The following is a 24,436-nucleotide window of genomic DNA, read 5'->3' on the forward strand; positions in this document are numbered from 1 at the left end:
CTTTTTGTAGATGGGGAATCATTAGACAGTTATTTTAAGTGGTGGTGGTAACAGGATCTGATTACCATTTAGGTACTAAACTAAAGAATAAAGAAGAAATGAGTTTGAGGGAGATAAGCCTAGTGGCAGAAAGCAATAAGAGGCAGTTACAGTGGTCCAGATGAGATTTTATATGTGACTGTACTACTAGGAAAGGTTTCATAGGGCAAGAGAGGACAAACAAGGTTAAAGAAATATTTAGCAGCTTAAAATAGCAGGTCTACATAATTGATAGTGGACGTAAGGCAGAGAAGTTTAGATGGAGTTCTTGGATTTGGGCTTAGTCAGGTTTGTGGATAGTGGTACCATTAACTAAGATTCAAAAATAGAGAAACAAGGTAGATGAGGCAGGAGATTGTTTAATTTGAGATGTTTGGGGGCTGAAATACGTATGATGGAACATCCAAGAAGAGAAACCAAGTAGACATTTAGATGTGAGTTTGAGGTTTGGCAGGAGGAAAATAAGGACTAACATTTGAGACTGATCAGCATATAGGTGATAGATAATACATTTGTAAGATCCTCCAGAAAGCATAATGAAGAGTAAGAGCCTTAGGATAGAAACAGAACTCTGGAAAAGATAAATGTCTAAGAGTCAGTAGCAGAAAAGTGAGCAACACATGGGTTAAAGGTTGGAAAAGTCAAAGATACAGGAGAGAACCTAGCAAAAGTGCTGCTACCCAAATCAGTGGAGAAAAGTACGTCAGAGATCAAGTTATGAGTGGCAAATACTTCAGAGAGTCAGAATATGGACTGAAGATATTCTCTCAATGTGGTGATAATAGAACTCATTAGTGATCATTGTCAGAACAGTTTCAATTGAGTAGTTAAGGAAGAGACCAGATTATAACAGGTTAAGGAATGGTGGAAGTTGAGGAATAAGGAAGCTGTTATCTGCCCTACGTGAGTAGATTGCCCTTCAGGCCCTGGTAATTCTTCCACAAATCCTGGTAATCAGACATCTAGAATTATTCATGAAGTCCATGAGACATATGGCATTTAAATTATTGTCTCCTTGAAGCCAAATATCTAAATATGCTTGACAAGGAAGTCTTTTTTTTTTTTTTTTTTTTTGAGATGGAGCCTTGCTGTGTTGCCCAGGCTGGAGTGTAGTGGTACGATCTCAGCTCACTGCAAGCTCTGCCTCCTGGGTTCACGCCATTCTCCTGCCTCAGCCTCCCAAGTAGCTGGGACTGCAGGTGCCCACCACTTTTTGTATTTTTAGTAGAGACGGGGTTTCACCACATTAGCCAGGATGGTCTCCATCTCCTGACCTTGTGATTCACCCGCCTCGGCCTCCCGAAGTGCTGGGATTACAGGCATGAGCCACCGTGTCCGGCCAACAAGGAAGTCTTGAGACATGTAACATCATCTTCTTGGTTACCCAATCAGGGTTACCCAATCAGGGTTGGCAGGATAGGATGTTGAAAATGAGTCTCATGAGTTTAACTGGGAAACCCAGGTGATTGACAATGTAATTAGCCAAAAACGGGGCAATAGAAAAAGGAGGGCTTGTAGAAAAAGGGATCATGTTACATTTTAAACATGTTGAATTTGAAGTACTTGTAAGACATCCAAGAAGTATATGTAATAAGAAGTCAGAAATAAGGAAGTATAGGTCTGGGAGTTAGTTATTCTCCTAAGATACTAAGAGGAAAAAAATGGGGATAGAGAGAAGCTCTTTCCCTTTTCCTCACTTGTGAGAGGATATAGGTAAATAAGAGATGTCATCCTACCTCAGTCTCAAGGATTAAAACTTCCTGTAGGCCGGGCGCGGTGGCTCAAGCCTGTAATCCCAGCACTTTGGGAGGCCGAGATGGGCGGATCACGAGGTCAGGAGATCGAGACCATCCTGGCTAACACGGTGAAACCCCGTCTCTACTAAGAAATACAAAAAATAGCCGGGCGAGGTGGCAGCGCCTGTAGTCCCAGCTACTCGGGAGGCTGAGGCCGGAGAATGGCGTGAACCCGGGAGGCGGAGCTTGCAGTGAGCTGAGATCCGGCCACTGCACTCCAGCCTGGGCGACAGCGCGAGACACCGACTCAAAAAAAAAAAAAAAAAAAAAAAAAAAAAAAAAAAAACTTCCTGTAAATGTGACAAAATTTTCATTTTCCAATTTGTTTATTTTTTTCTGCAAGTATGTGTTAAGCTATGTTACAAAAATAAAAGAAGAACAACATGAGTCCATCAATAAATTTGAAATAGATTTTATTGATGAAGTGGAAAAGCAAAAGGAATTGCTAATTAAAATACAGCACCTTCAACAAGATTGTGATGTACCATCCAGAGAATTAAGGGATCTCAAATTGAACCAGAATATGGATCTACATATTGAGGTATAATTTATTTTAAATGGATTTAATTAGATTTTAAGCCTTTTTATCAAGTAGAAAGGTACTTTTTCATGTGCTTAAAGCTATTTTCATTTACCAGAAATTGAAAATAGGTTACAGAGTGATACCTGGCCAGACATAAAGACTGGCAAATAATGAACTAGCCTCCCTTCAGACCTCCACAGATACAGGAAAACTTCTTACATCTGTGCTGGGAGTCAGAAACCTCTTTATTGCAACAACTCCACATGGAATGTGTTACTTTTATTCATCTGTGTGAGGCTGGCATCCAGTTCCCAACATGTATGTAAGGTCTGCTAAATGTAGTAAAAAGCTACATTTAGAAACACTTCATGAAGCCAGCCCCAGTGGCATGCCTATAATTCCAGCCACTTAAGAGGCTCAGGCAGGAGGATCACTTGTCTCCAAGAATTCAAGACTAGCCTGGGCAACATAGTGAGACCATCTCAAAATATAAAAATTAAGATGCACTTCAGGTATTGTAGCAATTAGTCACAAAATTGTCATTTTTACAAGTTTTTATTCTAATAGGTACAATCTGTTACATCACATATACTGCCAAAATTATATTATGCAAATAACTAGAATGAAGTTTTAACTTACATTTCTTAGTTTACTTTAAAATATTAAGAAGTGATGTAAAAAGGAAGAAAAGCAAGAGTCCAGTAGGTATGGCCCTCTTTTTGTGGTGTGTGTGTATATATATATATGATATTTGGATCAAAACTTTCCTAGTGTTTAAACAATTTGACACTTATTTTTCACACAGGAAATTCTCAAAGATTTCTCAGAAAGTGAGTTCCCTACCATAAAGACTGAATTTCAGCAAATACTAAGTAATAGGAAAGAAATGACACAGTTTTTGGAAGAGTGGTTAAATACTCGTTTTGATATAGAAAAGCTTAAAAATGGCATCCAGAAAGAAAATGATAGGATTTGTCAAATGAATAACTTCTTTAATAACAGAATAATTGTAAGTATTACTTTTTGCTGTACTACTTCTTTTTTGTTGCTGTTTGCTTTAATTGTCCTAACTCATTCTTAAAAGAGCAACTTATGTGTATTTTCTTTATTTGTATATGCTTTAAAAAAATTGATTTGGTAAAACGTGTTCTTCCTCTAATGTATCCTTATCAATTCATACTGATCAAGGTAACAAAATCTTGTTGTATAATATTTAGTTTCCACTTGTGAAATCTTGAATCCTCTTACTATTCTCTTTTTCTTCTTCTCACTGCTTCTGTAAGAACTGAGCCTTTTACACAAGTAGCCTTAGAGATCGTAAGACATGAGTCTGTTTCAAGGCTATGGGCAGCAACTGTGGTAAAGTCATAGACAAGCCTGGTTAGCTACTTTAGTTGGGCCTCATGTGCTTTAATAAACTTTTTTTAAGAGCAGTTTTAGGTTCACAGCAAAATTGAGCAGAAAGTACAGAGAGTTCTCTTATATCCCATCTCCACAAACAATCTCCCCTATCAACAGCCCACATCAGAGTGGCACATTTGGCACAATCAATAAACCTACATTGATACATCATTATCACCCAAAGTCTGTAGCTTACATTAGGGTTCACACTTGGCATAGTACATTCTATGAGTTACAAGTGTAAAATGACATGTATCCATCATTACAGTGTCATACAGAGTAATTTTACTATCCTGCCATAAAAATCCCCTGTGTTCCACCTATATTCATCACTTCACCTTCCTAAACCCTGGCAGCTGCTAATCTTTTTACCGTCTCCATAGTAACACCTTTTCCAGAATGTCATATGTTGGAATTGTACAGTATATATAGCCTTTTCAGGTTGACAACTTTCACTTAGTAATATTTATTTACGTTTTCTCCATGTCTTTTCATGGCTTCATAGCTTATTTCTTTTTAATGCTGAATAATATTCCATTGTCTGTATGTACCTGTTTATTTATCTACTCACCTACCAAAGGATATTTTGGTGGCTTGTATGTTTTGGCAATTATGGATTCAGCTGCTATAAACATACATGTATATATTTTTGTGTGGACATACATTTTCAGCTTACTTGAGTAAATACCAAGGAATGCAATTTCTAGATCATATAGTAAAAATTTGTTTAGTTTTGTAAGAAACTGCCAGACAGTCTTCCAAAGGGGCTGTACCATTTTGCACTCCCACCAGCAATGAAAAAATCCTGTTGCTCCACATTCTCATCAGCATTTGGTGTTGTCAGTTTGGAATTTTGACCATTCTAGTAAGTATGTAGTAGTATCTCATTCAATCTCCAATTCTCTAATAACATATGATGTTGAACATTTTTTATAGTTATTTGTCATCTGTGTATCTTTTCTGGTGAAATGTCTCTTCAGGTCTGTTGCCCCTATTTTAGTCAGGTTATTTGTTTTCTCATTGTTAAGGTTTAAGAATTGTTTGTATACTTTGAATATTGGTCCTTTATCTGATGTGTCTTGGAAATATATTCTACCAGTCTGTAGCTTGTCTTCTCATTTTCTTGGCATTGTATTTCATAGTGCAGATTTTTAATGTTAAAAAAAAGTCTAGCTTATCAATTATTTCTGTCATAGATTATGCCTTTGAGTTTGTGTCTAAAATATCACCAAACCCAAGATCATCTAGATTTTCTCCTATGCTGTCTTCCATAGTTTTTGTTTTACATTTAAACCTATGATCCATCTTGAGTTAATTTTTCTGAAGTGCTTAAGGTCTTTTTTTTTTTTTTTTTGCTTGTGGATGTCCAGATTCAGATTCAGCACCATTATATTGTCTTTGCTCCTTTGTCAATGATCACTTGACCACGTGGGATCTATTTCTGAGCTCTCTATTCTATTCCATTGATCTATTTGTTCTTTCATTGATAGCAAATCTGGAAACTGCTGATTTTTATAGTAAATCTGGGAGTCAAGTAATGTCAGTTCTCTGACGTTCTTCAACATTGTGTTGGTTATTCTGGGTCCTTTGCCTCTCCATATAAAATTTGGAATTAGTTTGTCCCTATTCACAAAATGACTTCCTATGGTTTTGCTGGAATTGCTTCTAATTTATAGATGGAAAGAACTGACATCTTAACAATATCATGTCTTTTTATCCATGAATATGGAATATTTCTCCATTTATTTGATTCTTCTACTTTTTTATCAAGAGTTTGGTAGTTTTTTTCATATAGATCTTGTATATATTTGTTAGATTTGCATATGTATTTTATTTTGGGGGGTGCTAGTAAAATGGTAATGTATTTTTAATTTCAAATTACACTTGTAAATTGCTGGTATACAGGAAAGCTATTGACTTTTGTATATTGACTTATTATCCTGCAACTTTGCTATAGTTGCTTATTAGTTCCAGGAGTATTTTTGTTGATGCCTTCAGATTTTCTATGTAGATGATCATGTCATGTGTAAACAAAGAGAGTTTTATTTTATTTCTTCTTTACAGATTTGTGTGCCTTGTATTTCCTTTACTTGTTTTATGGCATTAGTTTGGACTTCTAGCACAGTGTTGAAAACCAGAGGTGAGAGGGGACATCCTTGCCTTGTTTCTGATCACAGCAGGAAGACTTCTAGTTTCTCATGATTAACTATGATGTTAGCTGTAGTTTTTTGTAGACATTCTTTATCAAGTTGTAGAGGTTCATCTCTATTGCTGAGAGTTTTAAATTATGAATGGGTATTGGATTTTGACAAAAATTTTTTCTGCATCTATTGATATGATCATGTGATTTTTCTTCTTTAGCCTGTGATGGAATACGTTAATTGATTTTTGAATGTTAAACCAGCCTTTCATACCTGGGATAAATCCCATTTGGTTATGTATAATCTTTTTTACACGATTGGATTTGACTTCCTAATATTTTGTTGCGGTTTTCACATCTTTTTTTACATCTTTTTTTTTTTTTTTTTTTTTTGAGATGGAGTCTCACTCTGTCTCCCAGGCTGGAGTGCAATGGCGCGATCTCAGCTAACTGCAACCTCCGCCTCCCAGGTTCAAGCGATTCTCCTGCCTCAACCTCCTGAATAGCTGGGATTACAGGCACGCATCACCATGCCTGACTAATTTTCGTATTTTTAGTAGAGACAGGGTTTCACCATGTTGGTCAGGCTGGTCTCGAACTCCTGACCTCGTGATCCACCCACCTCGGCCTCCCAAAGTGCTGGGATTACAGACATGAGCCACTGCCCCCAGCTTTTACATCTATTTTTATGAGAGATATTGGTCTGTAGTTTTCTTGTATAATGTCATCCATCATCTGGTTTTAGTATTAGAATAATGCTGGCATCATAGAATGAGTTTCTGTTTCTATCTTCAGGAAGAGATTGTAGATTGTAGAGAATGGCTGTAGTTTTTCCTTAAATTTCTTAAATATTTGGTAGAATTCACCATTGAACTCATCTAGACCTGGTTCTTTCTATTTTAGAAAGTTTTTAATTACTGACGCCATTTCTTTGATAGATATAGGCCTAATCAAACTGCCTTTCTTGTGTATTGGTAGATTGTATCTTTCAAAGAATTGGTCCATTTCATTTAAATTATCAAATTTGTGGGTTGTTCATAATTGTGGGTTGTAATAATTGAGTTGTTCATAATATTTTTTAATGTCCGTGGGCTCTATAGTGATGTCCTCTCATCCATTTCTGATATTAGTAATTTGTATTATTTTTCTTTTTCTTAGTTTGCCTAGCTAGAGGTTTATTAACTTTATTGATCTTTTCAAAGAACCGGTTTTTAGGATATTTATTTTCTCTATTAATTTTTCCGTTTCAGTTTCATTGATTTCTACTTTAACTTTTATTATTTCTTCTGCTTACTTTGGATTTAATTTGCTGCTCATTTTTAGTTTCCTAAGGTTAAAGCCTCATTTATTGATTTTTAGGTCTTTCCTCTTTTCTAATACATGTATTCAATGCTACAAATTTTCCTCTAAGCAGTGCTTTTACTGCATTCCACAGATACTGGTAAGTCATATTTTCATTTTCATTTTCATTTAGTTCAAAATACATTTTAATTTCTCTTTATTTCTCCTGTGACCCATATGTTGTTTAGAAGTGTATTATTTAAATATCTAATTATCTGGGGATTTTTCAGCTGTTTTGGATTTCTAGTTTAATTCCATTATAGTCTGAGAGCAGACATGGTATGATGGGTCCAGAATGTGGTCTGTCTTCACAAATATTCAATGTGAGTTTGAGAAGAATATATAATATGCTGTTGTTGGATGAAGTAGTCAATAGATGTCAATTGCATCCAGTTGATAGATGGTACTGTTAAATTCAGCTATGTCCTTACTGATTTTTCTCACTTCTGATGGAGAGGCATTAAAGTCTCCAACTGTAATAGATTGATCTATTTCTCCTTGTAGTTTTGTCATTTTTTTGCCTCAAGTATTTTAATGCGTTTTTGCTCGGTGCATGCAAAATAAAAATTGCTATGTCTTCTTGGGGTATTGATGTCTTTATCACTATGTCCCTTTATCCCTGATAGTTTTCCTTGCTCTGAACTCTGCTGTGTGTGAAATTAGTATTGCTACTTCATCTCTTTTGACTAGTTTTAACATGGTGTATCTTTCTCCATCCCTTTACTTTCTACTCTATGTGTCCTTATATTGAAGATGGGTTTCTTGTAGACAACATACAGTCAGCTCTTGTTTTTTGATCTGCTTTGACAGTCTTTTAATTGGTGTATTTAGACCATTGACATTTAAGGTGTTTATTGATATAATTGGATTAATATCTGCTATATTGTTTCTGTTTTCTATTTTTTGTCCTTATTCTTTGTACCTATTTTTGTCTTCCACATTTTTTCCGCCTTTTGTGATTTTAATTATTTTATGATTCCATTTTCTCTGCTTAGCATACAAGTACACTTCTATCTTGTTTTAGTGGTTGCTCTAGAGTTTGCAATATATCCATTTACAACTAATTGAGTCCAATTTCAAATAACACTTTCCACCTCACAGATAATATAAGTACCTTATAATAACAACGTATTTATCATTTCTCCCTCCCATCCATTGTATCATTGCCATCATTCATCTCCCTTATTGGTAAGCATACATAAGTTAGCTCAGTTAGGCATAAGAAAATAAGTTTTTGTTTTACCTTCACTTATTCCTTCTCTTGTGCTCTTCCTTTCTATATGTAGATCTGAGTTTCTGACTATATCATTTTCCTTTCCTCTGAAGAACTTCTTTTTAACATTTCTTGCAAGGCCAGTCTACTGACAACAAATTCCCTCAATTTTTGTTTGTCTCAGAAAGTCTTTATGTCTACTTCACTTTTGAAGAATAATTTTACATGGTATAGAATTATAGGTTGGTATGTTTTCTCACTCCACTGTCTTCTAGCTTGAATAGCTTCAGAAAAGTCAGATGTAATTCTTACCTTCACTCCCCTATAGGTAAGGTGTTTTTTCCCTTCCAGCTTCTTCAAATATTAAAACTTTGATTTTTCCGAAGTTTGAATACGATATGCTTAGATGTGGTTTTTGTTTTGTTTTGTTTGGTATTTGTCCCGTTTAGCATTATGAGTTTCCTCGATTCCTGGTTTGGTGTACATTGTTAATCTGTGGAAATTCTTAATCATTATTACTTCACATATTCCAGCTCTTTCTTTTTCTGTTCACCTTCTGGTGTTCCCATTATGTATACATTACACCTTTTATAATTACCCCACAGTTCTAGGATGTTGTTTAGGGTTTTTTTCAGTATTTTTACTCTTTGCTTTTCAGTTTTGGAAGTTTCCATTGTCATATTTCCAAGTTGAGTTTCTTTCTTCAGCCAGTCTACTGATGAACTCTTCAAGGGCATTCTTCATTTCTGTTAACAGCATTTTTGATCTCTAGCATCTCTTTATTTTTTTTCTCAAAATTTCTGTGTCTCTTCTTACATTATTTGTTTTTGCATGTCGTTTACTTTTTCCACTAAAGCCCCTAGCATATTAATCAAGTTTTTAAAAATTTCTGGTCTGGTAACTCTAATGTTCCTGGCATTTCTGACTCTGGTTCTGATGCTTATTCAGTGTCTTCAAACTGTGTTTTTTACCCTCTAGTATGTCTTGTAATTTTTTTTTGCTGAAAAGCAGGCATGATTTACTGGGTAAAAGTAACTGTAGCAAATAGGCCTTTAGTAGTGTAGTGGCAAGGTATGTGTGGTGTGTGGCAGGTGGAGTATATTTCCCTGACTTCACATGGAAGGCAAGAGCCAGCTGAAACTTAGTATTTCCCCCTCCTCCAGATATATTAGGCCCTGATAAAACCCCAGTATGTTAGGCTCTGGTAAAATAGTTTCTGCTGAGGGCAGACCTTAAGAAAAAATAAAAATGCTCTGTTTTATTTCAAAATGGTTCCTTTTCTCCTCTCCTGCCAGACTCACAAAGGGATTTCCCCAATGTTAACTGTGATGACTTGGTAGATCTCCTGAAGGTAAAACACAAAAGTGTGGCAGCCACTGTATGACTAGGTCCCCCAAAGTTTTTAACTTTCAGAGTTAACACTGAGCTCCAATAGTTCATCATTGCAATTCAGGGTTTCCTACCCCATAACTGGTTCCTGCAAAGGTTTCTGCTCTGTTATGATTCTCTATGTCTCCCTCTCTGCCTCTCCAGTTTGGGGAGCATCCCTTTGCCTGCAACCTCACCTCTCTGGTGGATCTAAGCAGATTTGTAGATTTTTTCTCATTTGTTTTGCTTTTTCCTTGTTGTTAGGATGGACTGGTAACTTCTTTTTTTTTTTTTTTTTTTTTTTTTTTTTTGAGACGGAGTCTCACTCTCACCCAGGCTGGAGTGCAGTGGCTCAATCTCAGCTTACTGCAACTTCCGCCTCCTGGGTTCAAGCGATTCTCTTGCCTCAGCCTTCCGAGTAACTGGGACTACAGGCGCACACCACCAGGCCCAGCTAATTTTTGTATATTTTTTAGTAGAGACGGGGTTTCACCATGTTGACCAGAATAGTCTCGATCTCTAGACCTTGTGATCCACCCGCCTCTGCCTCCCAAAGCGCTGGGATTACACGCATGAGCCACTGCACATGTCCTGGACTGGCAACTTCTAAACACCTAAAATGCTAAACTAGAAACTTCAAAATTGTGATTTTTTTTTTTAATCATTGTTCCCAAGGTAATCAGCCCAAATGTACTGAGTCATAAGCACTAACATTGCTTAAGACCAGTTTGTTAACTTGTTTTACATTTCACTGATTGGTATTTGGTGAGTCCAAAAGTAATTGCAGTATTCATCCTGCTTTCAGAAGTAATCCCTTCTCTGTTTCTCTTTTTTTTTTTTAAATTATATTTTAAGTTCTAGGGTACATGTGCATAACATGCAGGTTTGTTACATATGTATACTTGTGCCATGTTGGTGTGCTGCACCCATCAACTCGTCAGCACCCATCAACTCGTCATTTACATCAGGTATAACTCCCAATGCAATCCCTCCCCTCTCCCCCCTCCCCGTAATAGGCCCCTGTGTGTAATGTTCCCCTTCCTGAGTCCAAGTGATCTCATTGCTCAGTTCCCACCTATGAGTGAGAACATGCGGTGTTTGGTTTTCTGTTCTTGCGATGGTTTGCTGAGAATGATGGTTTCCAGCTGCATCCATGTCCCTACAAAGGACACAGACTCATCCTTTTTTATGGCTGCATAGTATTCCATGGTGTATATGTGCCACATTTTCTTAATCCAATCTGTCACTGATGGACATTTGGGTTGATTCCAAGTCTTTGCTATTGTGAATAGTGCCGCAATGAACATACGTGTGCATGTGTCTTTATAGCAGCATGATTTATAATCCTTTGGGTATATACCCAGTAATGGGATGGCTGGGTCATATAGTACTTCTAGTTCTAGATCCTTGAGGAATCGCCATACTGTTTTCCATAATGGTTGAACTAGTTTACAATCCCACCAACAGTGTAAAAGTGTTCCTATTTCTCCACATCCTCTCCAGCACCTGTTGTTTCCTGACTTTTTAATGATTGCCATTCTAACTGGTGTGAGATGGTATCTCATTGTGGTTTTGATTTGCATTTCTCTGATGGCCAGTGATGATGAGCATTTTTTCATGTGTCTGTTGGCTGTATGAATGTCCTCTTTTGAGAAATGTCTATTCATATCCTTTGCCCACTTTTTGATGGGGTTGTTTGTTTTTTTTCTTGCAAATTTGTTTGAGTTCTTTGTAGGTTCTGGATATTAGCCCTTTGTCTGATGAGTAGATTGCAAAAATGTTCTCCCATTCTGTAGGTTGCCTGTTCACTCTGATGGTAGTTTCTTTTGCTATGCAGAAGCTCTTTAGTTTAATTAGATCCCATTTGTCAATTTTGGCTTTTGTTGCCATTGCTTTTGGTGTTTTAGACATGAAGTCCTTGCCCATGCCTATGTCCTGAATGGTATTACCTAGGTTTTCTTCTAGGGTTTCTATGGTTTTAGGTCTAACATTTAAGTCTCTAATCCATCTCGAATTAATTTTCATATAAGGAGTAAGGAAGGGATCCAGTTTCAGCTTTCTACTTATGGCTAGCCAATTTTCCCAGCACCATTTATTAAATAGGGAATCCTTTCCCCATTTCTTATTTCTCTCAGGTTTGTCAAAGATCAGATGGCTGTAGATGTGTGGTATTATTATTTCTGAGGACTCTGTTCTGTTCCATTGGTCTATATTTCTGTTTCGGTACCAGTACCACGCTGTTTTCGTTACTGTAGCCTTGTAGTATAGTTTGAAGTCACGTAGCGTGATGCCTCCAGCTTTGTTCTTTTGAGTTAGGATTGTCTTGGAGATGCAGGCTCTTTTTTGGTTCCATATGAACTTTAAAGCAGTTTTTTCCAATTCTGTGAAGAAACTCATTGGTAGCTTGATGGGGATGGCTTTGAATCTATAAATTACCTTGGGCAGTATGGCCATTTTCACGATACTGATTCTTCCTGTCCATGAGCATGGTATGTTCTTCCATTTGTTTGTGTCCTCTTTTATTTCACTGAGCAGTGGTTTGTAGTTCTCCTTGAAGAGGTCCTTTACATCCCTTGTAAGTTGGATTCCTAGGTATTTTATTCTCCTTGAAGCAATTGTGAATGGAAGTTCATTCATGATTTGGCTCTCTGTTTGTCTGTTACTGGTGTATAAGAATGCTTGTGATTTTTGCACATTAATTTTGGATCCTGAGACTTTGCTGAAGTTTCTTATCAGCTTAAGGAGATTTTGGGCTGAGACAATGGGGTTTTCTAAATACAGAATCATGTCATCTGCAAACAGGGACAATTTGACTTCTTCTTTTCCTAACTGAATACCCTTGATTTCTTTCTCTTGCCTGATTGCCCTAGCCAGAACTTCCAACACTATGTTGAATAGGAGTGGTGAGAGAGGGCATCCCTGTCTTGTGCCAGTTTTCAAAGGGAATTTTTCCAGTTTTTGCCCATTCAGTATGTTATTGGCTATGGGTTTGTCATAAATAGCTCTTATGATTTTGAGATACGTTCCATCAATACCAAATTTATTGAGAGTTTTTAGCCTGAAGGGCTGTTGAATTTTGTCAAAGGCCTTTTCTGCATCTATTGAGATAATTATGTGGTTTTTGTCTTTGGTTCTGTTTATATGCTGGATTACGTTTGTTGATTTGCGTTGTTGAACCAGGCTTGCATCCCAGGGATGAAGCCCACTTGATCATGGTGGATAAGCTTTTTGATGTGCTGCTGGATCCGGTTTGCCAGTATTTTATTGAGGATTTTTGCATCGATGTTCATCAGGGATATTGGTCTAAAATTCTCTTTTTTTGTTGTGTCTCTGCCAGGCTTTGGTATCAGGATGATGTTGGCCTCATATAAATGAGTTAGGGAGCATTCCCTCTTTTTCTATTGATTGGAATAGTTTCAGAAGGAATGGTACCAGCTCCTCCTTGTACCTCTGGTAGAATTCAGCTGTGAATCCATCTGGTCCTGGACTTTTTTTGGTTGGTAGGCTATTAATTATTGCCTCAATTTCAGAGCCTGCTATTGGTCTATTCAGGGATTCAGCTTCTTCTTGGTTTAGTCTTGGGAGAGTGTAAGTGTCCAGGAAATTATCCATTTCTTCTAGATTTTCTAGTTTATTTGCATAGAGGGGTTTATAGTATTCTCTCATGGTAGTTTGTATTTCTGTGGGGTCAGTGGTGATATCCCCTTTATCATTTTTTATTGCGTCTATTTGATTCTTCTCTCTCTTCTTTTTTATTAGTCTTGTTAGCGGTCTATCAATTTTGTTGATCTTTTCAAAAAACCAACTCCTGGATTCATTGATTTTTTGGAGAGTTTTTTGTGTCTCTATCTCCTTCAGTTCTGCTCTGATCTTAGTTATTTCTTGCCTTCTGCTAGCTTTTGAATGTGTTTGCTCTTGCTTCTCTAGTATGTTGTATCTTTGTTCTCATTAGTTTCAAAGAACATCTTTATTTCTGCCTTCATTTCGTTGTGTACCCAGTAGTCATTCAGGAGCAGGTTATTCAGTTTCCGTGTAGTTGAGCGGTTTTGATTGAGTTTCTTAGTCCTGAGTTCTAGTTTGATGGCACTGTGGTCTGAGAGACAGTTTGTTATAATTTCTGTTCTTGTACATTTGCTGAGGAGTGCTTTACTTCCAATTATGTGGTCAATTTTGGAATAAGTGCGATGTGGTGCTGAGAAGAATGTATATTCTGTTGATTTGGGGTGGAGAGTTCTATAGATGTCTATTAGGTCTGCTTGCTGCAGAGATGAGTTCAATTCCTGGATATCCTTGTTAACTTTCTGTCTCGTAGATCTGTCTAATGTTGACAGTGGGGTGTTGAAGTCTCCCGTTATTATTGTATGGGAGTCTAAGTCTCTTTGTAAGTCTCTAAGGACTTGCTTTATGAATCTGGGTGCTCCTGTATTGGGTGCATATATATTTAGGATAGTTAGCTCTTCCTGTTGAATTGATCCCTTTACCATTATGTAATGGCCTTCTTTGTCTCTTTTGATCTTTGATGGTTTAACGTCTGTTTTATCAGAGACTAGTATTGCAACCCCTGCTTTTTTTTGTTCTCCATTTGCTTGGTAGATCTTCCTCCATCCCTTTATTTTGAGCCTATGTGTGTCTCTGCGTGTGAGATGGGTCTCCTGAATACAGCAGATTGATGGGTCTTGACTCTTTATCCAGTTTTCCAGTCTGTGTCTTTTAATTGGAGCATTTAGTCCATTTACATTTAAGGTTAATATTGTTATGTGTGAACTTGATCCTGCCATTATGATATTAACTGGTTATTTTGCTCGTTAGTTGATGCAGTTTCTTCCTAGCCTCGATGGTCTTTACATTTTGGCATGTTTTTGCAATGGCTGGTACCGGTTGTTCCTTTCCATGTTGAGTGCTTCCTTCAGGGTCTCTTGTAAGGCAGGCCTGGTGGTGACAAAATCTCTAAGCATTTGCTTATCTGTAAAGGATTTTATTTCTCCTTCACTTATGAAACTTAGTTTGGCTGGATATGAAATTCTGGGTTTAAAATTCTTTTCTTTAAGAATGTTGAATATTGGCCCCCACTCTCTTCTGGCTTGGAGAGTTTCTGCCGAGAGATCTGCTGTGAGTCTGATGGGCTTCCCTTTGTGGGTAACCCGACCTTTCTCTCTGGCTGCCCTTAAGATTTTTTCCTTCATTTCAACTTTGGTGAATCTGGCAATTATGTGTCTTGAAGTTGCTCTTCTCGAGGAGTATCTTTGTGGCGTTCTCTGTATTTCCTGGATTTGAATGTTGGCCTGCCCTACTAGGTTGGGGAAGTTCTCCTGGATGATATCCTGAAGAGTGTTTTCCAACTTGGTTCCATTTTCCCCCTCACTTTCAGGCACCCCAATCAGACATAGATTTGGTCTTTTTACATAATCCCATACTTCTTGCAGGCTTTGTTCATTTCTTTTTCTTCTTTTTTCTTTAGATTTCTCTTCTCACTTCATTTCATTCATTTGATCCTCAATCACTGATACTCTTTCTTCCAGTTGATCGAGTCGGTTACTGAAGCTTGTGCATTTGTCATGTATTTCTCGTGTCATGGTTTTCATCTCTGCCTGTTCGTTTATGGCCTTCTCTGCATTAATTATTCTGGTTATCAATTCTTCCACTCTTTTTTCAAGATTTTTAGTTTCTTTGCGCTGGGTACGTAATTCCTCCTTTAGCTCTGAGAAGTTTGATGGACTGAAGCCTTCTTCTCTCATCTCGTCAAAGTCATTCTCTGTCCAGCTTTGATCCATTGCTGGCGATGAGCTGCGTTCCTTTGGAGGGGGAGATGCGCTCTTATTTTTTTAATTTCCAGCTTTTCTGCCCCGCTTTTTCCCCATCTTTGTGGTTTTATCTGCCTCTGGTCTTTGATGATGGTGACGTACTGATGGGGTTTTGGTGTGGGTGTCCTTCCTCTTTGTTAGTTTTCCTTCTAACAGTCAGGACCCTCAGCTGCAGTTCTGTTGGAGATTGCTTGATGTCCACTCCAGACCCTGTTTGCCTGGGTGTTAGCAGCAGAGGCTGCAGAAGGTAGAATACTGCTGAACAGCGAGTGTACCTGTCTGATTCTTGCTTTGGAAGCTTCCTCTCAGGGGTGTACTCCACCGTGTGAGGTGTGGGGTGTAGGTCTGCCCCTAGTGGGGGATGTCTCCCAGTTAGGCTACTCAGGGGTCAGGGACCCACTTAAGCAGGCAGTCTGTCCGTTCTCAGATCTCAACCTCCGTGTTGGGAGATCCACCGCTCTCTTCAAAGCTGTCAGACAGAGTCGCTTGCGTCTGCAGAGATTTCTGCTGCTTTTTGTTGTTGTTGTTGTTGTTGTTGTTTAGCTGTGCCCTGTCCCCAGAGGTGGAGTCTACAGAGACTGGCAGGCCTCCTTGAACTACTGTGAGCTCCACCCAGTTCGATCTTCCCAGGGCTTTGTTTACCTACTTAAGCCTCAGCAATGGCGGGCACCCCTCCCCCAGCCTCGCTGCTGCCTTGCCATTAGATGGCAGACTGCTGTGCTAGCGATGAGGAAGGCTCCGCAGGCATAGGACCCTCCCGGCCAGGTGTGGGATATAATCTCCTGGTGTGCCCATTTGCTTAAAGCGCAGTATTGGGGTGGGAGTTACCCGATTTTCCAGGTGTTGTGTGTCTCAGTTCCCCTGGCTAGGAAAAGGGATTCCCTTCCCCCTTGCACTTCCCAGGTGAGGCAGTGCCTCGCCCTGCCTCAGCTCTCGCTGGTCGGGCTGCAACAGCTGACCAGCACCGATTGTCCAGCACTCCCCGGTGAGATGAACCCAGTACCTCAGTTGAAAATGCAGAAATCACCTGTCTTCTGTGTCGCTGGCCTCCCTTCTCTGTTTCATTGGTAAAACATGTAATAGTCAAAAGATTGCTTCTTTTTATTAAATTGGAGCAATGGTAGCTAGATTAATATTATCGTTTCCAAAATATATTTTATAGTTCATATGTTTGGGTAGTTCTTTTCTGACAATTTAATTTCATCTGCAAATTATATTGGAATCATGTTGAAATAAGGAATCATGCCCTTTTTAAAAAGCTTTCCCATGGAGAGTTCATCCTGTTTATTGATTAGCCAGAGCTAGCAAAATAGCAGTTGGCTATTTGAAGAAAAAACAAAAAAGTCCACAATCAGTAGAGAAAGGTACAAAACCGATGTTTGGATAAGATCATCTCTATTTGTAATTTGATGTTTTTGTTGTAATATTGAGGACCCAGTTGTGACTAGAGAGTAGGGATTTCTACTGTGTGAATCAGCATGTATATGTGGCTTCTTCCAGTACATAAGAGTCGGCATTAATAACTTGGTATGGTGTGAGATCTGTAGTCCAGAGCCAAGGAGTGTCCAGGGTGGCAGGAACACAACGAATTTAAGATCTGAGCCTGGTAGAATGACCACAAAGCCACAAATGAGGTGATACCAATGGGTCATTCATGATGAGAACACTAAGTACAATCGGTAGGAATTAGGAAGTAAAAAAGATATCAGTAATTTCAAAGTTAGTTATCCTTCAATATAAAAGAGTATTGTTTGTTATTCCCTGTACAGAAATACAGGATACTCAGATCAATTGCCAACAAGCAGTGAGTTGTTTTCCTTTTTAACATTGAGGCTTGTTTTGTTTTTGTTTTTGTTTTTGTTTTTGTTTTCAGACAGAGTCTCGCTCTGTCACCCAGGCTGGAGTGCAGTGGCGCAATCTTGGTTCACTGCAACCTCTGCCCCCAAGTTCAAGCAATTCTCCTGCCTCAGCCTCCCGAGTACCTGGGACTACAGGTGCCTGCCACCAGGCCTGGCTAATATTTGTGTTTTTAGTAGAGATGGGGTTTCACCATATTGGCCAGGTTGGTCTGGAACTCCTGACCTTGTGATCCGCCTGTGTTGGCCTCCCAAAGTGCTGGGATTACTGGCATGAGCCACCATGCCCGGCTAACATTGAGGTTTGTAATGAAGCAGAAAAATAGATAATTGTTAAGTTTCTAGCTGTGCTCTGCTGTTAGATATCAGTTACTGTTTCATTATCAGCCATAGCATGTATAATGATTTTAACCTGCATAATTCTTCATGTTCTTTTCATATGTTAGTACAATCTAATAAAGTGAGATTATCATCTTGCAGATCAATATGAATCCTCTCTAGTCATTATTTATTTTGTTGTCATCATCCACATCCAACATCTGAAATTTCAGAAACTGATGCAAACTACAAAGAATATTCACATTCTTTTAAAGTACTGTTTTAGAATGTTCTAAATAATGAACCTCAGCCTATACACTGTCCTAGAATTCTAGGGTTTTTTAAAGTTTTTTTAAAATATGTATATCAAGACCCCCCACCCCCGAGTGGATGCCATGGGTGGTACCAAACCCTATGTATTCTGTTTTTTTCTATACGTACATACCTATGATAAAGTTTAATTTATAAATAAGACACGGTAAGAGATTAATAACAACAGCTAATAAAATAGAATTTTAACAATATACTATAGTAAAAGTTATATGAATGTGGACTCTCAAAATATGTTATTTTACTGCACTCTCGTTTCTTACGATGTGAGATGATAAGTGCCTACCTGATAAGATGAAGAAATATGAATGACCTAGACATTTTGATTTAGTCTTAGACTGCTATTGACCTTCTGTATTCCTGAATCCATGAATAATTCTTACTTGTAGTAAAGGGCTTGATGTCACTTTTTTCAGGGGATCCCTTGCTGAAGTCTTCATAGATGCTCAATGCTTGCTGGTCATCACACTGTCATCAACTAGAACACATTTCTGTTCTTGTCTTCCACCATAAATTTAATGCCTTTTCTAGCTTAACTAAGCACTTATCACACACTGTTGCAGGTTGAAGTGCTACAGCAAAAATAGCATAAATATCTCTTTCCTTCTTCACAATTTCACAGATAAAAGATTCATTCTAACCATAGATCTTAGCAACCTCAACATATGATGGTTTTTTTCTTATTAAGTTGAGAACTTTTACCTTTTCACTTAAAAGAAGCACTTGACAGCTTCACTGTGGCATGTCTAAATTCCCAGCATTACTACTCTTGTGCTTTGGGGCCATTATTAATTAAAATAAGGGTTACTTGGACACAAGTACTGCAATACAGCAGCAATCAGATAATCAGGGCGACTATCAAGTGAACAAGTAGTGTATGCTGGACAAGAGGATGATTTACATCCCAGGCAGGACTGAGCAGGATGACTCAAAATGTCACTGTGCTACTCAGAATGGTGTGCATTTCAAAACCTGTGAATTGTTTATTTCTGGAATTTCCCATTTAATATTTTCAGACCATTTTTGACTGAGAGTAACTGAAACCATGGAAAATAAAATCGCAGGTAAGTGGGGACTACTATAAATCGTTTTAGAGCTATAATGGTATTTTACTGTTCAATAGGCCATAATGAATGAATCAACAGAGTTTGAGGAAAGAAGTGCCACCATATCCAAAGAGTGGGAACAGGACCTGAAATCACTGAAAGAGAAAAATGAAAAACTATTTAAAAACTACCAAACATTAAAGACCTCCTTGGCATCTGGTGCCCAGGTTAATCCTACCACACAAGACAATAAGAATCCTCATGTTACATCAAGAGCTACACAGTTAACCACAGAGGTATATAATTTCTTATAAAATTTTCTTCAATTTGCAGCTTCGCCACAGAGTTTAGAGCAAAATTATAGTATTTACTTATTACCGAACATGAATACATTTATTTTTGTAAGTGATGGGCTTGATTTTTACTAGTAGTTCTACTCTGGCTATCATTTAACTAAACTAATTATAAAGCTAGACATTATGTAAGATATTATAAAACATAAATTGTAACTTCATTTGATTATTAAATTCATAAAATATAGTTTAAGTTACTACCGCTTAAGGTACAATTACCATAAAAGTTTTCCAAATCATGTGACTTTCTATTGAACTGTGATCTATGTCGGTATGCAGAACAAATATTAGCTTGGAGAGAAATAGCAATTTAACTTTTCTCATTATCACCAGCATATTTAATATTGCTTCATGTTGTAATCACAGTAAAAATATGAGGTTAAAAATATAACAAGATTGTTATGCAGATTAACTTGTATCTAAGAACCGGTACATTATTTGAATAATCAAATTACCTTATTAACTACCCTTACTCAGGAGTCTAACAACATGTGCAAAATGTTATATTTTGTTAGCACACAAAACGACTTTGTAGGGATCCCAATGGTAAATTAAAATTTATCATTTTTCACCAAAAACTTATGATAAAACATCAACCACCAGCTTAATGAAAACTAGATCACTAGTATACAGTGTTTTGATTTGTAGGGCATTACAGACCTCAGTCAGCTGGTACAGATAAAATAGAGGAAAGATGAAATCCATCTACCAAAATAATAATTTAAAGAAACAAAAGGAAAGCCGGTCAATCTTCAATGACCCAAGAAAATAGTCTAGCAGATAATAAAATATATGCTACTATAATTAGACAAGTTTGATGCAAGAATGGACAAGTAGAGCAGTGGAACAGAATAGAGAGTTCAGAAATATACCCAATTAAGTATCAGAATGTAGTACAGGTGTATGATAACAGTAACATTCAATTCAGTGGAAAAAAGGATGTTTTACTTGGCCAGGTGTGTGAGTCTGTAATCCCAGTACTTTGGGAGGCCAAGGTTGGAGGATTACTTGAGCCTAGGAGTTTAAGATGAGCTTGGACAACATAGTAAGACCCTGTCTCTACAAAAAAAAAGTGTTTTTTAAATATGTTATCCAGGTGCAGTGGCGTCCACCTGTAGTCTCAGCTACTTGGGAGGCTTAGCTGGGAGGATTACTTGAGCCTGGGAGATTGAAACTGCAGTGAGCCATGATCCATGCCACTGCACACCAGCCTAGGCAACAGAGTGAGACATTGTCTCAAAAAAAAAAAAAGAAAGAAAAGATGGTTTGCTTAATGCATGATTTTGATACAACAGGATAGCCAACTGGAAAAAAATAAGACTGGATTCCTGTCTCACTCATTAAACAAAAATGAATTCTAAATGGGCCCCCAAAAATCCAGACATTTTGCCAAAAAAAAAAAAAAAAAGTGTGGTGTGTATGTGTGAATAATGTGATACCTCTATGAAATGAGATTCTATATGTCCATGATGACAAAAAATAGGAGAAATCTATGTGTTGATAATGGAAAGATCTGGAAAAAATATGTTCTCAAGTTTTAAAATAAAGCAGAACTATATTTAGTATATTGTGTGTATACTATTTTTAGAAACTATATTCATGTATATTTGGTTATAGATAGAAAATTTCTGGAAGAATACACTTGAAAAAGTTTAGTAGTGATTGCTTCAGGGTCAACTTGGGGACTGAGGAGGGGAGACTTACTCTTCATTATATGTCTTTGAATTTTTTTCCACATATTTGTGTTTTTCTATTTAAGATTAATAAGGGTGGGCATGATGGTTCATGCCTGTAATCCCAGCACTTTGGGAGGCCAAGGCGGGCAGATCACCTGAGGTCAGGAATTCAATACTGGCCTGGCCAACGTGGTGAAACACCATCTCTACTAAAAGTACAAAAATTAGCCAGGCGTGTTGGCACACACGTGTAGTCCCAGCTACTCGGAAGGCTGAGGCAGGACAATCACTGGAATCCAGGAGGTGGAGTGCAGAGAGCCGAGATTGTGCCAATGCATTCCAGCCTGGGCAACGGAGCAAAACTCCATCTCCAAAATAAATAAATAAATAAAAATTAATAAAAGTAAAGGGAAAGATAAGTTATATATATTACTTTAGAGAGTCAATTAACAAATGTCGTTTGTTTAAGTAGTGTTCATTTAAACTATGAGTGCCTGTTTAATATGCTTAGCACTATGCTGACTAATAAATCACATAACCACTGTGCTGTTTTTACTGCATGTTTTAAGAATTTGCAGACAGATTATAATATAAACCTTTGACATTTTCAATCCAGAAATCATCATCTAAATGAGGGAAATAACATGTCTATAGATTGAATGATGTTTGGCCTCTCTTTGTTAATATAATCTGTGAAAAGTTAACAATACCTAAATATGATCATCTCTGTCTCAAATTTGTATACTGTGATTCTGTCTTGATGATAGAGCTTATGAATGTGTGCTTTTTCTAATAGAAAATTCGAGAACTGGAAAATTCACTACATGAAGCTAAAGAAAGTGCTATGTATAAGGAAAGCAAGATTATAAAGATGCAGAAAGAACTTGAGGTGACTAATGACATAATAGCAAAACTTCAGGCCAAAGTTAATGAATCAAATAAATGCCTTGAAACAACAAAAGAGACAATTCAAGTACTTCAGGTAACTTAAACATAAAAATAAAAGTTGTTTGTTTGTTTAGCATATTGAATTCAGCAAATCTCTTGGTGCTCTGTTCTTCCGTCTCACGACAACTTCCTATTACCTATGTGTGTCTGAAGTTCAATACTCATGCAGAAGCAACTTAACTTATAAGTGAAATGTAGGAGCGTATTGTCATGTAAAATGTAATTTTTATTATGTTGGAAAAATAATTTTTAAAAGACATACATGTTTACAGTTTAAAGTGTATATTTTTTTCATTTTTCAAAAAAATTGCATATCAAAGTATATAATACTGTTAGATAAGTATATTTTTAAATTCTTTTCTTTCTACTTACTGCCCCTGTTACTGAGTCCCACCTGATGTCCCATGGGCTGAATCTGACCTGTTTTGGGGGGAAAAACCATAATTTAAACGTTTTTCAACTTGAATGTCATTAGACAAACCACACACTCATTAATCACTACTCCCTTTTGGTTTAGTTCTAGCCACTTCTCACATTTCTTCTACTCGAGTCTGATCCGAATTGGCATATTTAAATTTGCTGTTCTGCTCCAGTGTCTTTTCATTCCAGTTAAAATTAGGAACACATCAAGAATGCCTGCTTTATTCATATTTAACATTGTTCTAAAAATTCTGGTCTATTCAGTGAGACATGAGTAGAGAGGCAAAAGAAAAAATTAATTTTTTTTGACAATTATTGTTATAGCTAGAAACTAAAAAATTCAAGTATAAAGTTTTAGAATGTTGTAATTTTTTAATATTACAAATATTGATCACAATTTTTATTCATTCCACAAATATTTGCTGAGCACCAGCTATGTGTCACTCACTGTTCTAGAGGCCAATGAAAAAAGAAAGCCCATGCCAGCAAAGAACTTACATTCTAGTTGAAGGAGACAGAATATTAACTTAAAATGTAAAATATAGAAGGTATATTTTTATATATGTTACATATATTAAGAAGTATATTATATCTCAAGTGGTGAAAAGTGAAATGGAAAAAAATTAAGCCAGACAAGGGGGTACATGGTTCTGGGTGAAGGTGGACATGTGTGGGAAGAGAGATGATTGTATATAGAGGAGTTGAAGAATGTCACACCAGTAAGATGATCTGAAGGAAGTGATAGGGCATACTGTGTGGCCAGGGAGAAATGTTCCAGGCAAAGGAAATAGCAAACTGAAAACAACAAGCAAGGTAGTGCATCCAGAGCAGAATGAGCAAGAGGATAAAGGTAGAAAATAAGGTGAGAGGTAGCCGAGGACCAGATCATAAAGGCCCTGTAAGCTATTTTCAGAACTCTCGTTTCTATTCTGGGAGAGATGGAAACAAAGGCTTCTCAATGGGAAAAGGATAGTCTGATCAACTAATGATGCTAGATAACTAAATATCCATCCACAAGCAAAAAAAAGACAAAGAACTTATACTTTTCACAAAAATTAACTCAAAATAGATCATAGACATAAATGTAAAATGCAAAACTAGAAAACTCAAGAAAGATGACATAGCAGTTCTAAGTGACCTTGGGTTTGGCGATTTTTTTAGATATAATACAAGAAGTACAATCCATAAAGAAAAAAAACTGGTAAGTTGGATTTTTTTGAGACAAACTTCTGCTTTGCAAAAGACGCTGTCCAGAGAATAAAGAGAAGCCACAGACTGGCAGAAACTATATACAAAAGATGAATCTGGTGAAGGAATGTTATACAAAATAGACAAAGAACTCTTAAAACCAACGATAAGAAACAACCAGTCAATCTTTTAATTGGCAAAATACCCAGATGACAAATAACCATATGAAAAGATGCTTCGTATCATATGTCATTAGAGAATCACAAATTAAAATAATAGACAATTACAAACCTACCAGAATAGCCAAAATCCAAAACACCAAGAACACCAAATGCTGGTGTATGGAGCAGAAGGAATTCTTACTAATTGCTGGTGGACATGCAAAATGCTACAGCCACTGTGGAAGATGGTTTGGCAGTTTCTTACAAAACTAAGCATACTTGTATGATTGAGCAGTTGTATTCCTTGGTATTTACTCAGATGAGCTGAGAAAGTATGTACACACAAAAGGCCGCATGTGTATGTTAATAGCAGCTGTGTTCATAATTGCTAAGACTTAGACACACCCAAGCTGTCTTTCAGTGGGTAAATGGATAAACTGGTACATTCATACAATGGAATAGTTTTCAGCAATTAAATGAGAGGGCCGGGTGCAGTGACTCACGCCTGTAATCCCAGC

At 37.2% G+C, this 24,436-nt stretch overlaps 1 protein-coding gene across 3 annotated transcripts in view; it reads left to right on the forward strand.

Moving 5' to 3' along the window:
• The window catches only part of CENPE (centromere protein E), a 93,417-nt gene that overhangs the window by 57,807 nt on the left and 11,174 nt on the right, over window positions 1-24,436 (forward strand). For all 3 annotated transcript variants that reach the window (XM_017958910.3, XM_017958915.3, XM_017958909.3), the window contains 4 exons: window positions 2,179-2,376; window positions 3,164-3,367; window positions 19,250-19,468; window positions 21,998-22,183. In XM_017958910.3, coding sequence (XP_017814399.3) covers window positions 2,179-2,376; window positions 3,164-3,367; window positions 19,250-19,468; window positions 21,998-22,183 — 807 coding nt within the window. The remainder of the gene's footprint in view (window positions 1-2,178; window positions 2,377-3,163; window positions 3,368-19,249; window positions 19,469-21,997; window positions 22,184-24,436) is intronic.

The sequence above is a fragment of the Papio anubis genome, chromosome 3 (genome assembly GCF_008728515.1).
Source record: "Papio anubis isolate 15944 chromosome 3, Panubis1.0, whole genome shotgun sequence".
NCBI lineage: Eukaryota > Metazoa > Chordata > Mammalia > Primates > Cercopithecidae > Papio > Papio anubis.